The 13,693-nt window shown below is 44.2% G+C and overlaps 1 protein-coding gene across 1 annotated transcript in view; it reads left to right on the forward strand.

Annotated features, from left to right (window-relative positions):
• The first annotated feature begins 1,673 nt into the window (after window positions 1-1,673).
• The window catches only part of SSH1 (slingshot protein phosphatase 1), a 48,740-nt gene continuing 36,720 nt past the window's right edge, over window positions 1,674-13,693 (forward strand). Inside the window, exons 1-2 of the mRNA XM_075276579.1 lie at window positions 1,674-2,096; window positions 8,959-8,996. Of these exons, the coding sequence (XP_075132680.1) occupies window positions 2,031-2,096; window positions 8,959-8,996 (104 nt within the window). The 5' untranslated portion in view covers window positions 1,674-2,030. The remainder of the gene's footprint in view (window positions 2,097-8,958; window positions 8,997-13,693) is intronic.

Raw genomic sequence — 13,693 nt, forward strand, 5'->3', positions numbered from 1 at the left:
AAAAAATGTGTTTTAGGGCTCGTTCACATCTGCGTTGCCCTCTCCGTACTTGAGGTTTCCGTTTCCTGCCTAAAACAGAGGCAGGAGACGGAAACCTGCAGGAGACTTTCTCACCCATTCATTTGAATGGGTGAGAAAGCTGTCCGGCCGTGAGCGGCGGTGAGCGTTTTGCGCTCCCCGCCGCGAAACCAGGTTTTATAATCCGGACACAGAGTCGGACATGCAGTACTCTGTGTCCGGATAAAAAAATCCGGTTTCGCGGCGGAGAGCCTAAAACGCTCACCGCCGCTCATGGCAGGACCCGGTCTATGGTTTCCGTCTTCTGGCATGCAGAAGACGGAAACCATAGAACGGAGACCCTGAATGCAGGTGTGAACCTAGCGTAAGTGGTAGAATCCCTTTAATGTCTGCAATCAATGCCAGATCTCTGCTGTATAATACACCAAAGACCCCACAACTATGGTGGCCACTAAGCTTTTGAGAGGCCTATGTATTTAAATACCCAATGTCGAGAAGGGGTTAAAGAGCACCTTTCACGTCCTCGGGCACATGCAGTGTAATACTAGAAAGCAGACAGTGCACTGAATTCAGCGCACTATCGGCTTTCCTGTTCTGTGCCCCCGCTGAAAAGCTATCGGTACCTTTACCATAGCTCTTCAGTGTCAGAAGGGCGTTTCTGACAGTCTGTCAGGAACGCCCCTCTTCACGATAGCATCTATTGTGATTTACACTGAGAGGGGGCGTTCCTTACTGCCCAGCCATGATGCTGAGCAGTGAGGAACGCCCTTCCCCAGTACTCGCCTATGTACGAGTACTATCAGGAGAAAGGGAGGCGTTCCTCGCGTCATCGCTGGGTGGTAAAGAATGCCCTCTCTCACAGTACAGCACAATAGATGCTATTGTGAAGAGGCGCGTTCCTGACAGACTGTTAGAAACGTCTTTCTGACACCAAAGAGCAATGGTACCGGCACCGATAGCTCTTCAGCGGGGGCACAGAACGGGAAAGCAGAATAGTGCACTGAATTCAGCACAGTCGGCTTTCTAGCGGTGTATTACACCGCATGTGCCCGAGGACATGAAAGGCCCTCTTTAAGCATTTTTCCTATGACTATCTCTTATCAGTTCTGTATTCTTTTGTGTAGTTGTAGCATCAGAATATTCTGCAAATCACCTGTGTAGATCTGGTATCTAATAACTATATGGTCACTGGATTGTTATACAGGTTACAGGGATAGGCGTATACTACCAGTATACAAAGACCAGGGGTGTGGCCAAACACACAAGACACTACTGTATTTCTACCTTCACCCATTCAATTTCACACAGGATACATCCCTGGGTCTGCTCAGGGGAGTAGCTATTGGGGTGCAGTTGCAGCAGTCACTGTTGGGCCGTCTGTCACATAAAATATACCGCTATTCTAGATGCCACAAGGCAGGTAGGGGCCCCAATACAGACTTTGCATTAGGGCCCAGGAGCTTCCAGTTATGCCCCTGAGTTTGCTATAGTTTTCCCACTGATATATAAGAATACATGTTGACAGCTCTGCAGATAGTTACACCTTACAGTATGGGACATTACACTTTACTATCAGAGAACCCTGTATTGTGTATTGAGCATTACCACTGTCTGGTCTCTAAGAGGACACCCCGGAAATGGCCACGTAACTCTGTGCAGTGCCCCGACCTGAGGGCCTCCAGGGCAGCCGTGACCCCTCACACTTGTCCGCTCCGTTATCCACCTCCCGGTAGGAGGAGTTTGGGATCACTGCGGGGACAGAGCATCACACCGGGGTCAGGCAGCACCGACCATAAGCTTAAGGCGTCCGGTACCGGCCTTTCCTCCACCTCGGGCTGCCTGTCAGGGCGGGATATGCTGAGCTTCTCCTCACACTCGTGCTGTGGGCGCCGGCGCCTCAATCTCTGATATGCAATGGCCGAAGCCGGTCCCTAAAGCATCTGTGACAGCCCCTGCCTCCGTGACCACCGGGGAGCCGGGATAGTCCGCCTGCAGCACCGCTCACCCTAACAATGGCCTTAGTGACTCTTCAGCGATCCCCGACGCCCAGCGTCACCTCCTCCGCCAGCACCAGCGAGGTGAGAACTTCCTCCCCCAGCCAGGGCTCAGGAAAGAGCGGGGAGGGTGCAGGCTGCACAGGCCTGGTCCGTGCCTATCTGTACATGGCTGTGTGCCAGCTGTTATCACCCATGTGCTGTGTACCAGGCTCAGAGTACCAGTGCCTGGGCGGCCACCTTACTGCCTTCCTAATGTCAATTCAATGCAAACTCTATGTGTTAGTGTTCACTCAGCACAACAGCTAGGTATGCCAAATGTCAGATTGGGGAGGACCTGACTGCTGACAATATTGGAGAGAGGGTTCTTGGTCTGCCTATGTGCCAGTGCACATCCATTACAGTCAGTGAAAGAGAGGCTAGCCCAATGGGTTGTAAGAAAACCAGTCCACCTCCCAGAATGGCCCCCAAAGAGAGAAATAGTTTTGTATTACCTTTAAGGAGTTGTCCTGGCATACTGTGCGTCCTCATCTGACATTGGGTGTGGAGAGTCACAATTACATGTTGGGCGGGACAGTGGCGACCATCCAGCACCCAGGGACAATTAAACATGGGTGCCATGAATTATGACAGGATTATAATACGTGATACTTGCTGAGATCCCGACAGTGTGCAGTTATGTCTCCCTATGTCCTAAAGGGTGGGAGACTTGGACAAACCCTTTAAATTTCTCCTTCCGGCTCCATCAATATCTTCTGCTTTAGTCTTTTGATCTTGACATGGCAGCCATTTTTCTGGGTCATCATGTCAATAGCAAAGAGAGTACACGATGTAAGGATCAACTCGCCTGGCTCCCAGATGCCAAATCAACTGTAGAAATGGAGGGCATACATCACTCTGGGATAAAACCCAATAACTTTTTTTTTTCTATAGGAAACACATAAATAAAAATATTGGCCTTCAATCCCTGAGTGCTGGATGTCATCCAGTGCAGGCACTGAGCGCAAGCATTAGCGCCCATACAGCATAGACCTGGCGGCTATGGCTCAGCTCCTGAGCGGCCATCATATATAATACCCGGCATCTACTGTACTATTATAGCAGATGTCGTGAATGGGTTGAATAACAGATCTCCTGATCTATAATGCAGACCTTACTTCACAAGTAGTTTTCTGTACTTTATTCTGCTGGCTACATGCTACATACTATACTCTATGAATTTCAAGAAATATTCACACCAACAGACCTTGTTCCTGTTTTTTTTCTGAGCAAAACTTTACTTTGACAAAGCCTAAGTAGTGCAACCCCATCTAATAAAGAGAGTAATGGCCCAAGGAGTCATGTACTTTTTCTTTTTTCCTTCAAGCAGCATTTCTTGGCCCTGGCCTGTGCCAAGGCTGTACCCCGAATGATCAGCCGAACATGCCTGTATCACCGTAACTGACGCTGGGTTCACACCTGCGTTTGGGGTCTCCGTTCTATGGTTTCCGTCTTCTGCATGGCAGAAGACGGAAACCATAGACCGGGTCCGGCCGTGCGTGGCGGTGAGCGTTTTAGGCTCTCCGCCGCGAAACCGGATTTTTTTATCCGGACACAGAGTACTGCATGTCCGACTCTGTGTCCGGATTATAAAACCCGGTTTCGCGGCGGAGAGCGCAAAACGCTCACTGCCGTGCACGGCCGGACAGCTTTCTCACCCATTCAAATGAATGGGTGAGAAAGTCTCCTGCAGGTTTCCGTCTCCTGCCTGTGTTTTAGGCAGGAAACGGAAAACTAAGTACGGAGACCGGGCCGCAGATGTGAACGAGCCCTGACTGATCAGTGACTTCATCCAGTCCAGACTTTATTCACACTTTTTCCAAAGTGTAAATATTTCCCCAGATATTTCTGGCCGCACCCAAATTTTATCCAAACTTTTCAATAATAATTATAAATAATTACATTACATTACATACAATTAAAAAAAAAAAAATTATGTACAGGTGTTTTTTATTTTTGTTTTTTTTTTTCCATTTGGATTATTCAAATAACTTTTCCTCTATTTTTGTTTTATTTATGTGTGTGTGTGTGTATATATATATATATATATATATATATATATATATATATAATGTGTGTGTGTACTATACATATTGAAATCAATATGCATACCTGAATTTCATGTTTTTGGAGTTGTCATATAACTACATTTAATTTGTATGGATATCTTCATTTCCATCTAATTGGTCCCTAAAAACTATTGAGCAGACGCTTAAGTTGCTAAAGTAGATTGTGAGCAACCTGTCAATGAAACAGACTTTTCAGACTGCTCTAATAAGTACTTACTTCGTGGATGATGTCCAGGCAGTAGAAGACCCCTGCGTGAACATAACTCATACTGGACATGTAGTACATTAATAACACATTATTGTCAGTTTCTATGGTGTCTGAGATCTTTTAGTGGGCTGCAGACACTCATTACTTGTCATTTCAGTAAGGGATGAGATCAGCCGTGCCATGTGTCTGACAAGCACTTATCTCTAGAGGAAACCAAACTGTTAAAGGGATTAAAATGTAACCTAACCAACCCATAATTTTACAGTTAGACTGGAGCTATATTGTGTCACAAAAAAAAAAAAAAATCCCTTATTTTACCTTACTTACAAAGTCACAGGGTGATCTTTGGTCACGCAGGTGTTGTAGCCAAAATCGCTGTAGTCTGTTCCTTTTCACATTGGAGTGTCATTAGGGCATTGTCCTTACTGACAGTGTCATGTGTATGGACAGCTTTAGGCTCCATTTCAGATCATGTTTTTTTCCCATCCATTTAGCAGATATGCTTAACTCTCTCCCAACGGCGGATGTCGGGTATTTAAAAATGCAGAGACCCAACGATAATGCTTGTGACTAGTGCCTGCACTGATTGGGGGCATTAAGTCCCCCGGTGCCTCAGTCAAAGCTGAGTGGGATTGGAAGGTGAGGAGTCAAAACAGAAGTTGGAAAATTCCTACAAAGGGAAGGGGTTTTGTGTCCGTTCAAGAAAACAAGACAATTTTTGTTTTCATTAAAAAAAAAACAACAACAACTTTTCATCTGTATGTAAATGGATAGCCATCCACATTTGTTTCGCTTCACTTTAAATGGATCTGTTAAATGTATGTACATTATCTGAATGGAGTCATAGTTTTTTTTATTCTCTAATTTATGTTAAGAGGTGTTGGGGTGTCCCATGCTGTATTTTCCATGAATCCTATTACTATATTTTCTGTTATAGTGGAGTAATATATGTTTGGTTCGTGTCATACAAACATCCTGGCGTCGCCCCACAGTAGAAATTCTGTATTTATGGTAAACCGGTAAGAGGGTGGATTTACTGTACAGAATATCCAGATGGCAGGAAGCTTAGATCGGGAGGAAATGTGGACTGAGGTTAAACATGAGCTTATGTCACATCCTAGGAGATTGTTTTGTGCCTTTATGGCCTCTGTTTAGGTGTTTTCTACCCCTGGCGTGTGGTTTACTGCGCTCCGACAGTGATTTGGGTTTAATGTGTATGAGGCATGCTGTGATGTAGTTTTAGATGAGAAGCAAGATAACCTTATGACTGCCTCTCTGGGGAATTTTATATAAGGAACATGTTTGTTTTTGTACCGTGTTAGCCAGTGGTTATGAAATATAAGAAAACAAAAATCTTGCAAGTCTTCAGTAGGTGATACCTTTTTTAATGGCTAACTCATAATGATTACAGAATATAATGTTTCGAAGCTTCCTGGCTTCTTCTTCAGATATATCTAAAAACACTTTCTGCAGGCTGCATATTTATGTATAACTTGACACAGGGATAGGATTTCAGGAGGGAGGGGGAAGAGGCTTATTACTATAAGAATTTTAGTGAAGTACACAGTGGGCAGAATACCTACGCCTTTTATTGCAAACTAAATGCTTAGAAAGGGGTAGTCTCCTGAACTCATCCTTGAATGACATGGACTTGCTTTCATCTGAAAGGCTGGTATGGGGTAATACATATAAATCAGTAATGTACTCTATAAAGGTGTATATATATAGGGCAGTGGAGTTGAGAAAAAAGTGACAGAATCCACCTTTGAAATAAAATGGTTAATTTTAATCACATTATACAATTATTAATCATGTATAATTATTTAGATGCATAGTTTGTTGCATATTTACTTTCATAGGAATCCACTTTAATGAATTTGAGAATTCCATTTATGAAGAAGTTAGAGTTGGGCTGCAGAGAAATAGAGGAGTTGGAGTCGATGCTTTGGCCTAGTGACTCCATGGTCTGGTTTATTATAGTAATTTCTACAGCCGACAATCTATTCCATATATCTGAATGGGATTGATTCTGTAGCATGTGCATGTAATCTGTACAATTCAGTACTTAGCAGGGTTTTCTCAATTGATGACCTGTCCGTAGGATAGATAATTAGTAGAGATGGGCAAGTAGTATTCAATCAAATATCGAATACCAATATAGTCTATGGCAGAAAACGGGAATGTTGTCTTGGTTTCCATGGAAACCAAAGTTCGACACATTGGATCCTCCACGTTCCGGAAGTAGCAGGACGAGGAGCACAGGGAGGTTTTTGAATTGAATTCAATGGAATTTTCCTGCGTGGTAGTCGACCGATACGAGTATTTGATCGAATACTATTCGCTCATCTCTAATAATTTGTTGATCAGAGAGGGTCTGACAATTGACGCCCCTGCAGATCATCTGTCATATGGCCTTTTGGCAGAGCAGTCCCATTCAAGTGAATGGGGCTGAGCTCTAAAACCATGATATGCCACTGTGCTTGGTTTTCTATGAAGAGACACTTGAACATTGCAATTTCTTCAAACAACTGATTGTGGGGGTCTGGATGTTGAACCCCCTGTTTGTCACTATGTGACTACATTGTTACTTCCAGTCTGGCAGGCACCGGAATGTCACTGCTAGAATGGGGAACATTTAAAAGGTGAGTTATTTTTTCTTTTAGTTTATTCCATTATGCCACCTTTCTATTATTTTTTTAAAACTCCATTTAGCATTTTTTTTTTTTTTTTATAAATTCTTTATTTATAAACACAAAAATACAAAATAACGAATTGCAATAACAATCAAAATGTATCAAAGCAGGGAGGGCCCAAAACAATAACAAAGGCCCGAGAACTAAACAGATAGCACAAAAAGCGGAGACGTGGCCTCTCAAGAACTAACAGGCCGAGAGAGGAGTCAACGCCGCCAAACTACGGTAAGGGAGAAGGGGAGACAAAGGGGAACAAAGGGAACAAGGGAAGAGAATAGAGAGTAGGAGGGAGAGATAAGTAGGAAGAAACAGAAGAAGGGGGGGGTACCCCAGAAACAGACCACTAACAAGACCCTGGGTTCAGGTCGGACCTTAGCCTACGATATCTCTATATGACTGGGATCCCTGGAACAAAATCCAGGGGGTCCAGGCCTTCAGGAAAACCTCGTGAGTGTCTTGAAGAGACGCCGTGAGGTCCTCCATAGATTGGATGTCCTCCACCTTGCGGAGCCAGTGACGAAGAGAGGGCGGGTTGGGGGATTTCCAGAGAGCCGGGATACAGGCTCTGGCAGCATTAATCATATGCCGTATCGCCGATTTACGGTAGGCCCAAAGGGAAACGTCGGAGAGGTGCAAGAGAAAACAGGCCGGCGTGTTAGGAAGGGTAGTCTGAAAGATTTGAGAGGTCAGGCGGTGGACACCGTCCCAAAATTCTCTTAGTGCCGGGCAGCTCCAGAACACGTGAAGAAGCGTCCCCTCCTCCGAACCACAGCGCCAGCAGAGCGGGGAGGAAGATGGGAAGAACTTGTGCAACAGAGCTGGAACATGATACCATTTAGTAAGGATCTTGTAGCCCGCCTCTTGGTATTTACAAACCATAGAGCTCTTATGGGCGAGCTCCAAGATCCTAGGACAGATTGAGATCTGTTTCCCATCTGGACAAAAAGGGGGAGCCTGTGGTCCGGAGAGGGGGAAACTAGCAGCGTGTAAAACTCCAATATGGGGTGACGTAGAAGACCAGAGCCAGTACAGGCCTTCTCAAAGCCTGTGAGGGGCCTATCAAAGTCACTGGAACCAGGCAGTGAAGAGAGGAAATGGGAGAGCTGTAAACCTCTCCAGGGGTCAAAAGGGGGGAGGTCTAGGTCCACGTGTAGGTCCCCAAGAGAGCGCCACATACCACCAGAACGGAAATGCAGGACCCTCTGCAATCCCGCATCAAACCAGGTCCGGAACGGACCCTGGGAGAGCCCAGCCGGGAAGGCAGGATTGCCTAGGATAGGAAAGAGAGGGGAGGGGGAGAGGCAGTCCTTCCGAAAAAGCGACCTGCATACCTTAAGGGTGGGCCCAATCATGGGATGGGAGTTCATAGAAGGGGGAGTGACTGAGTCCAGCCAGGGGAGCAAATGGAGCGGAAGATTTGAAAAGGAGCCCTCTAAAGAGATCCACTGCTTGAAGGGGCAGTGACGGCACCAGTCAAGCACAAGTTGCTGAAAGGCAGCTTCATAATAGCGGCAAGGATCGGGGAGGCCCAGCCCCCCCCCACACACACACACACACCGCTTCAGGAGAGTCAAGGTGGAACGGGCCAACCTAGCTCGTTTACCCTGCCAAATGAAACGGACAAGGTCAGTATATAGCAACTTGAAAAAACTAGTGGGAACGTGAATCGGCGGGGTCTGCAACAGGTAGAGGAAACGCGGCATTACATTCATTTTATATATGGCACAGCGGCCAAACCAGGTGTAGGTACCCCTAGACCACCGTTTCAGATCCCAGCGAACAGTTCGAAGCAGAGGCAGGTAATTTTTTTTTTTAGAATTGTTTTTATATGAAAACAATAAAATCATGAAAAGAAAAACAAACTAAATACATTGAACTTGTGTTAATTTGAAATACAGACTTTGTAGAATTTGAAGTGTTAATATTTTTTCTTACAGGAGTTTGGCAATGATGAAGAACGCAAGACAAACCTAAGGTTAGTGACACTTGTTAGTCCTCAAGACTATTAGGTGAAGTGAGCTGACAAGAAATGTTATTTTAATTACTGTACTTATTTAATGGGCACCAAATGTAGAAAGGAAATAAATAGAATGTAAATGACAAATAATTGGTGTATCTCTCCAGCTACTTCATTTATGGTTACACGGTAAGAAAAGTGATTAGTAGAAAACCCAAGTTACGTTCCAGTACTTTATTTCAGAGTATGTTGACTGCTTGATTCCTGAGATTTGTTCTGCAGAGGGTATACTGCAGTGATTCCCAATCGAGGTGCCGTAGAGACCCCCAGGGGTGCTTCGCTAATCCTATGGGTAAATGGACGCACGTACCCTTTTAACTACATTGGCATCCTTAGGCTTTAGCTTCCTGCACTCTCACTCAGACATCAGCTAGTAAAGCCTGCTGAAGAACTGCTATATCCATCTGCAGAAAAGAAGCAGGAAGACCTCAGAGCTCCGGGGGACCGAGAACGGGTAAATGTTATTTGTTTTTTATTTTTATATATCGTAACTACAGTGTGAGGGACATTATTAGTTCTCTCTTCTTATTCTTCTGGATCTCTCAGCAACATTTAATACTGTTGACCATCAACTCCTCCTCACTATGCTCTGCTCAGTTGGCCTGGGCACTGCGCTTTCCTGGTTCTCCTCTTATCTCTCAGACTGCACTTTAAGAGTATCATTTGCAAGCTTCTTTCCCTTGACGTTGGCGTTCCTTAGGGCTCGGTCCTAGGCCCCCTGCTCTTCTCTCTCTACGCAGCCCCCATTGGACAAACCATTACCAGATTTGGTTTCCAGTACCATTTTTATGCCAATGACACCCAATTATACACATCTTCCCTTGATATCACCCCTGCACTAATACAGAACACCAGCGACTGTCTTTCTGCTGTCTCTAATATCATGTCTTTGCTCTATCTGAAACTAAATCTCTCTAAGACTGAACTACTACTGTTTCCACCATCTAATAGATCTGTCCCTGATATATCCATTGCAGTCTCAGACCTTACTATAACTCCTAGGCAGCATGCCTGCTTCCTCAGGCCTGTGTTTGACGCAGACCTTTCCTTCACCCCTCCCATATCCAATCACTCGCACGCTCATGTCACCTCCACCTCAAAAACGTCTCCAGAATATGCCCTTTCCTTACCAGAGATACACTAAAGACATTTATTGTCTCTTTGATTCATTCTCGCCTTGACTACTGTAACTCCTTACTAATCGGTCTTCCCCTCACTAAACTCTCCCCTCTACAATCTATTCTGAATGCAGCAGCCAGGCTCATCTATCAGTCTAGACGCTACAGCGATGCCTCGGGTCTGTGTCAGTCACTACATTAGCTACCTCTTCATTACAGAATACAATATAAACTTATCACTCTCATCCACAAGGCTCTCCATAATGCTGCACCTCCCTACATTTCCTCCCTCATCTCTGTCTATCACCCAATCTGTGCTCTCCGCTCACTCAATGACCTAACACTTACATCCTCTATTATCAGAACCTCCCACGCTCGTATACAAGGCTTCTCCCGAGATGCACCACTTCTCTGGAATGCTCTATTCCATACAATCAGATTAACTCCCAAGTTCTACAGCTTCAAGTGTAAACTAAAGACACATCTTTTTAGACAGGCCTATCACAATTCCTAATGTAAACCCTTCCGTTCTGTAATTAGAATCCCTAAAACAAACCCTCCTCTGTTCTTGCTCCCACTACCCCACAGGATATGATGCCATTTCAGACTATCTTTATATGTCCAGGAACCATCTGCACGTTAAAGGACACGACTGGTGAAGGCTCATACAGTTTTACAAAATTGTCTGATCACTGTATAAGCAATGCTGCCTCTGATGCCGCCCCTGCTACCTCTTGTATCACCCCCTCTACCTCATAGATTGTAAGCTCTTGTGAGCAGGGCCCTCAGCCCCATTGTGTGAATTCAATATTTCTTTGTAATGTATATTTTTTGTCTGTACTTGAACTTTACAGATTGTACAGTGCTGTGGAATATGTTGGTGCTATATAAATAAAATGTATTATTTATATTATTAATGTTGCCTGGGGGCCACTGGGTAGCTTTATTAGTTGACTGGGGGCCATTGGGGACTTTATGTACTTGGGGGACATTAGTTGTCTGGGGGCTACTGGGGGACAATATTAGTTACTTGGGGGCTACTGGTGGATATTATCTGTAGTCTGGGAAACATTATTGCTTGTCTGGGGGCCACTGGAGAGAATTACTACTTGCCTGGGGCCAGGAGGGAGTATTGCTCCTTGCCTGGGGGCCACTGGGGAGCATTATTAGGTGTCTGAGGGACACTGGGAAGCATATACAACATGTTGGGCCACTAAAGGAGCATGGTGATGGTAAAAGATGAATTTTTGAATGTGTTGGGTAGAAAGTATAGGATGGTGTAGCTTTGAGGGAGCATCCATGTGATGCAGTTGCAATTACATCAAAACTACAATGGGAACATGCTTGTATTTTTTATTTTGATGACTTTTTCTAAATTTACAAGTGGAGCACATTTATGTTCCTGCTGTATGTTCAAAAACACATCACCATTTTTTTGGGTTTTTTTTTTTGTCTTTTTGTAAAAATTATTTGGTAGGGGTGCTCCAAGGAATTTTTTTTGTCCAGGGGTGCCCTGAAAAATTTGGGAAACTCTGGTATATTGGATTTCCTGTCCTTATTGCAGTTTCAGCTGTTCCCACTAGGTGGTGACAATAAGTTAAGTCACAGCAACAGACCCTATAAAGTACTTGTATGGTTGATGTCCACTAAATGGTGTCTTTTTATTTTATGATTGGAAGACAAAGCTGACTTTATTATTTTCTCATCCTGGTTAGTTTGACCATTCATGACTCATTCTGTTTGGTTTCTTTTAATCTTTTAAACATTTCAGAGTTAAGATGTTAAAATTTTCTTACTCATAGCCTTATGTGCAATTTTTTATTTTGCACAAATGCAGTGTAAGATCCCTCATGCAAATTGATGTTATGTAAATCTTGGTTGCTTGTTCATCTCCACTTAATTTTCAAACCCATTTTCTCATCATAACGTTAAAACTGAGAAATCTAGAAATAAATATCCTTTGTGTCCTAGGGGCTTATCCACAAGCCTCTGACTGGCTGTAAGATAACTGGCCTGAGCAGTAGGATAAAACATTAGAGGATCTGTCACCAAGTAGAACATGCTAAATAAAATACAGAATTTGATTCTTGCCATTTCCCTGGACAATTTGATGCTTTGTCTTTGTCAAATTTGTCCACCCATTCAAAAGATATGGCCCCTGGAAGGTTACATGTAAGCTAGAATTGACTCTCTATGTGAGTAGGAACCCTTTATTTTCTTGTAGAAAAACATAAGTTTACCGCCCACTTTGAGAATCAGAGCTAGTTTTTATATAATCTGGAATGACTTATACTTGAATCCTACGCCAGTCGCTGAGTGGTGTAGTTTTGATTTCTGTAGTGTGGAGCCTCCCACAGTGCACCTGAAATCCTATAGAGATTTTTTTTTACAGTGCCTTCAGGACATAGTATAAATATGCTTACTATATATATGATGGTCCCCTAGCACAGTGCCATCTAAACATATGGGTGGGCCTAGTGCAAAGATTTTTATAAGAGGGGGCCCCCCATCACCACCACTTAAAATAACCTCACCCACACAAATGATAATGTCCTCTAAGCTCTGGCTCTAGTGATGTCTGTGGTTTGGCACTTATCATGCTTTCTTGCCTCAGAAAGCACTAGTAAAGGCCTGAATGGTGAAGCATGGATCTTACCCACCACTCAAAACAGCAGTAGAGCACCCAACATTCAGGAATGTCCCTTGGGGGCCCCACTGCCATTGGGCCTGGAATACGTGCTTTGCAGAGCACAAAGGATGGTAGGCGATCATTCTTAGTTCTCAGCCTCTACTGCTGTAGCTCCGGCTCACTGAGGTCACCCACTCCGCTAGTCTATAGAATAGAAAGGACCATAATTGTGACCGAACATCAGCGTGGCAGGAGGGGAAGCTAGGGAATGAGACTTCATCCACCCTGCAGCATTCTACAGAGTAATTCATTTGGGCTCTGGAGGACCTCCATGTATACAGGATGCGTGTTTATACGGCACCCTGAAGGCACTTAAATTGCCATGTAACTCCTTTATGAGAATAGAGCCTCTAAAATAAATATTTAAAGTACCGTATATACTCGAGTATAAGCCGACCTGAATATAAGCCAACGCCCCTAATTTTACCACAAAAAGCTGGGAAAACTTATTGACTCGAGTATAAGCCGAGGGGAGGAAATGCAGCAGCTACTGGAAAATTTCAAAAATTAAAATGGTCGGAGTTTTTGGGTGCAGTAGATGCTGGGAAAGGGGAGGGGGTGTTTTGGTTGTCGGTCTGCCCCTTCCCTGAGCTTGAGGACTGGGATTTTTTTTCCCCCCTACTTGGAATTCAGCCCGGCAGTGCTCCTATTAACCCCTTCCCGACGGAACAGGAACACTGCAGATACCCTATATTCAGTAGACCGGGCACTTTCAGACACAGGGATACCTAATGTGTTTGTGTTTCACAGTCATTTTCTACTTTTATATGTATTCTAGGGAAAGGAGTGATTTAGAACTTTTATTTTTTATTATTTTATTATATATTTTTAAAGCTTCTTATTTTTTT

Source organism: Leptodactylus fuscus, chromosome 1, assembly GCF_031893055.1.
Source record: "Leptodactylus fuscus isolate aLepFus1 chromosome 1, aLepFus1.hap2, whole genome shotgun sequence".
NCBI classification, from domain to species: Eukaryota; Metazoa; Chordata; class Amphibia; order Anura; family Leptodactylidae; genus Leptodactylus; species Leptodactylus fuscus.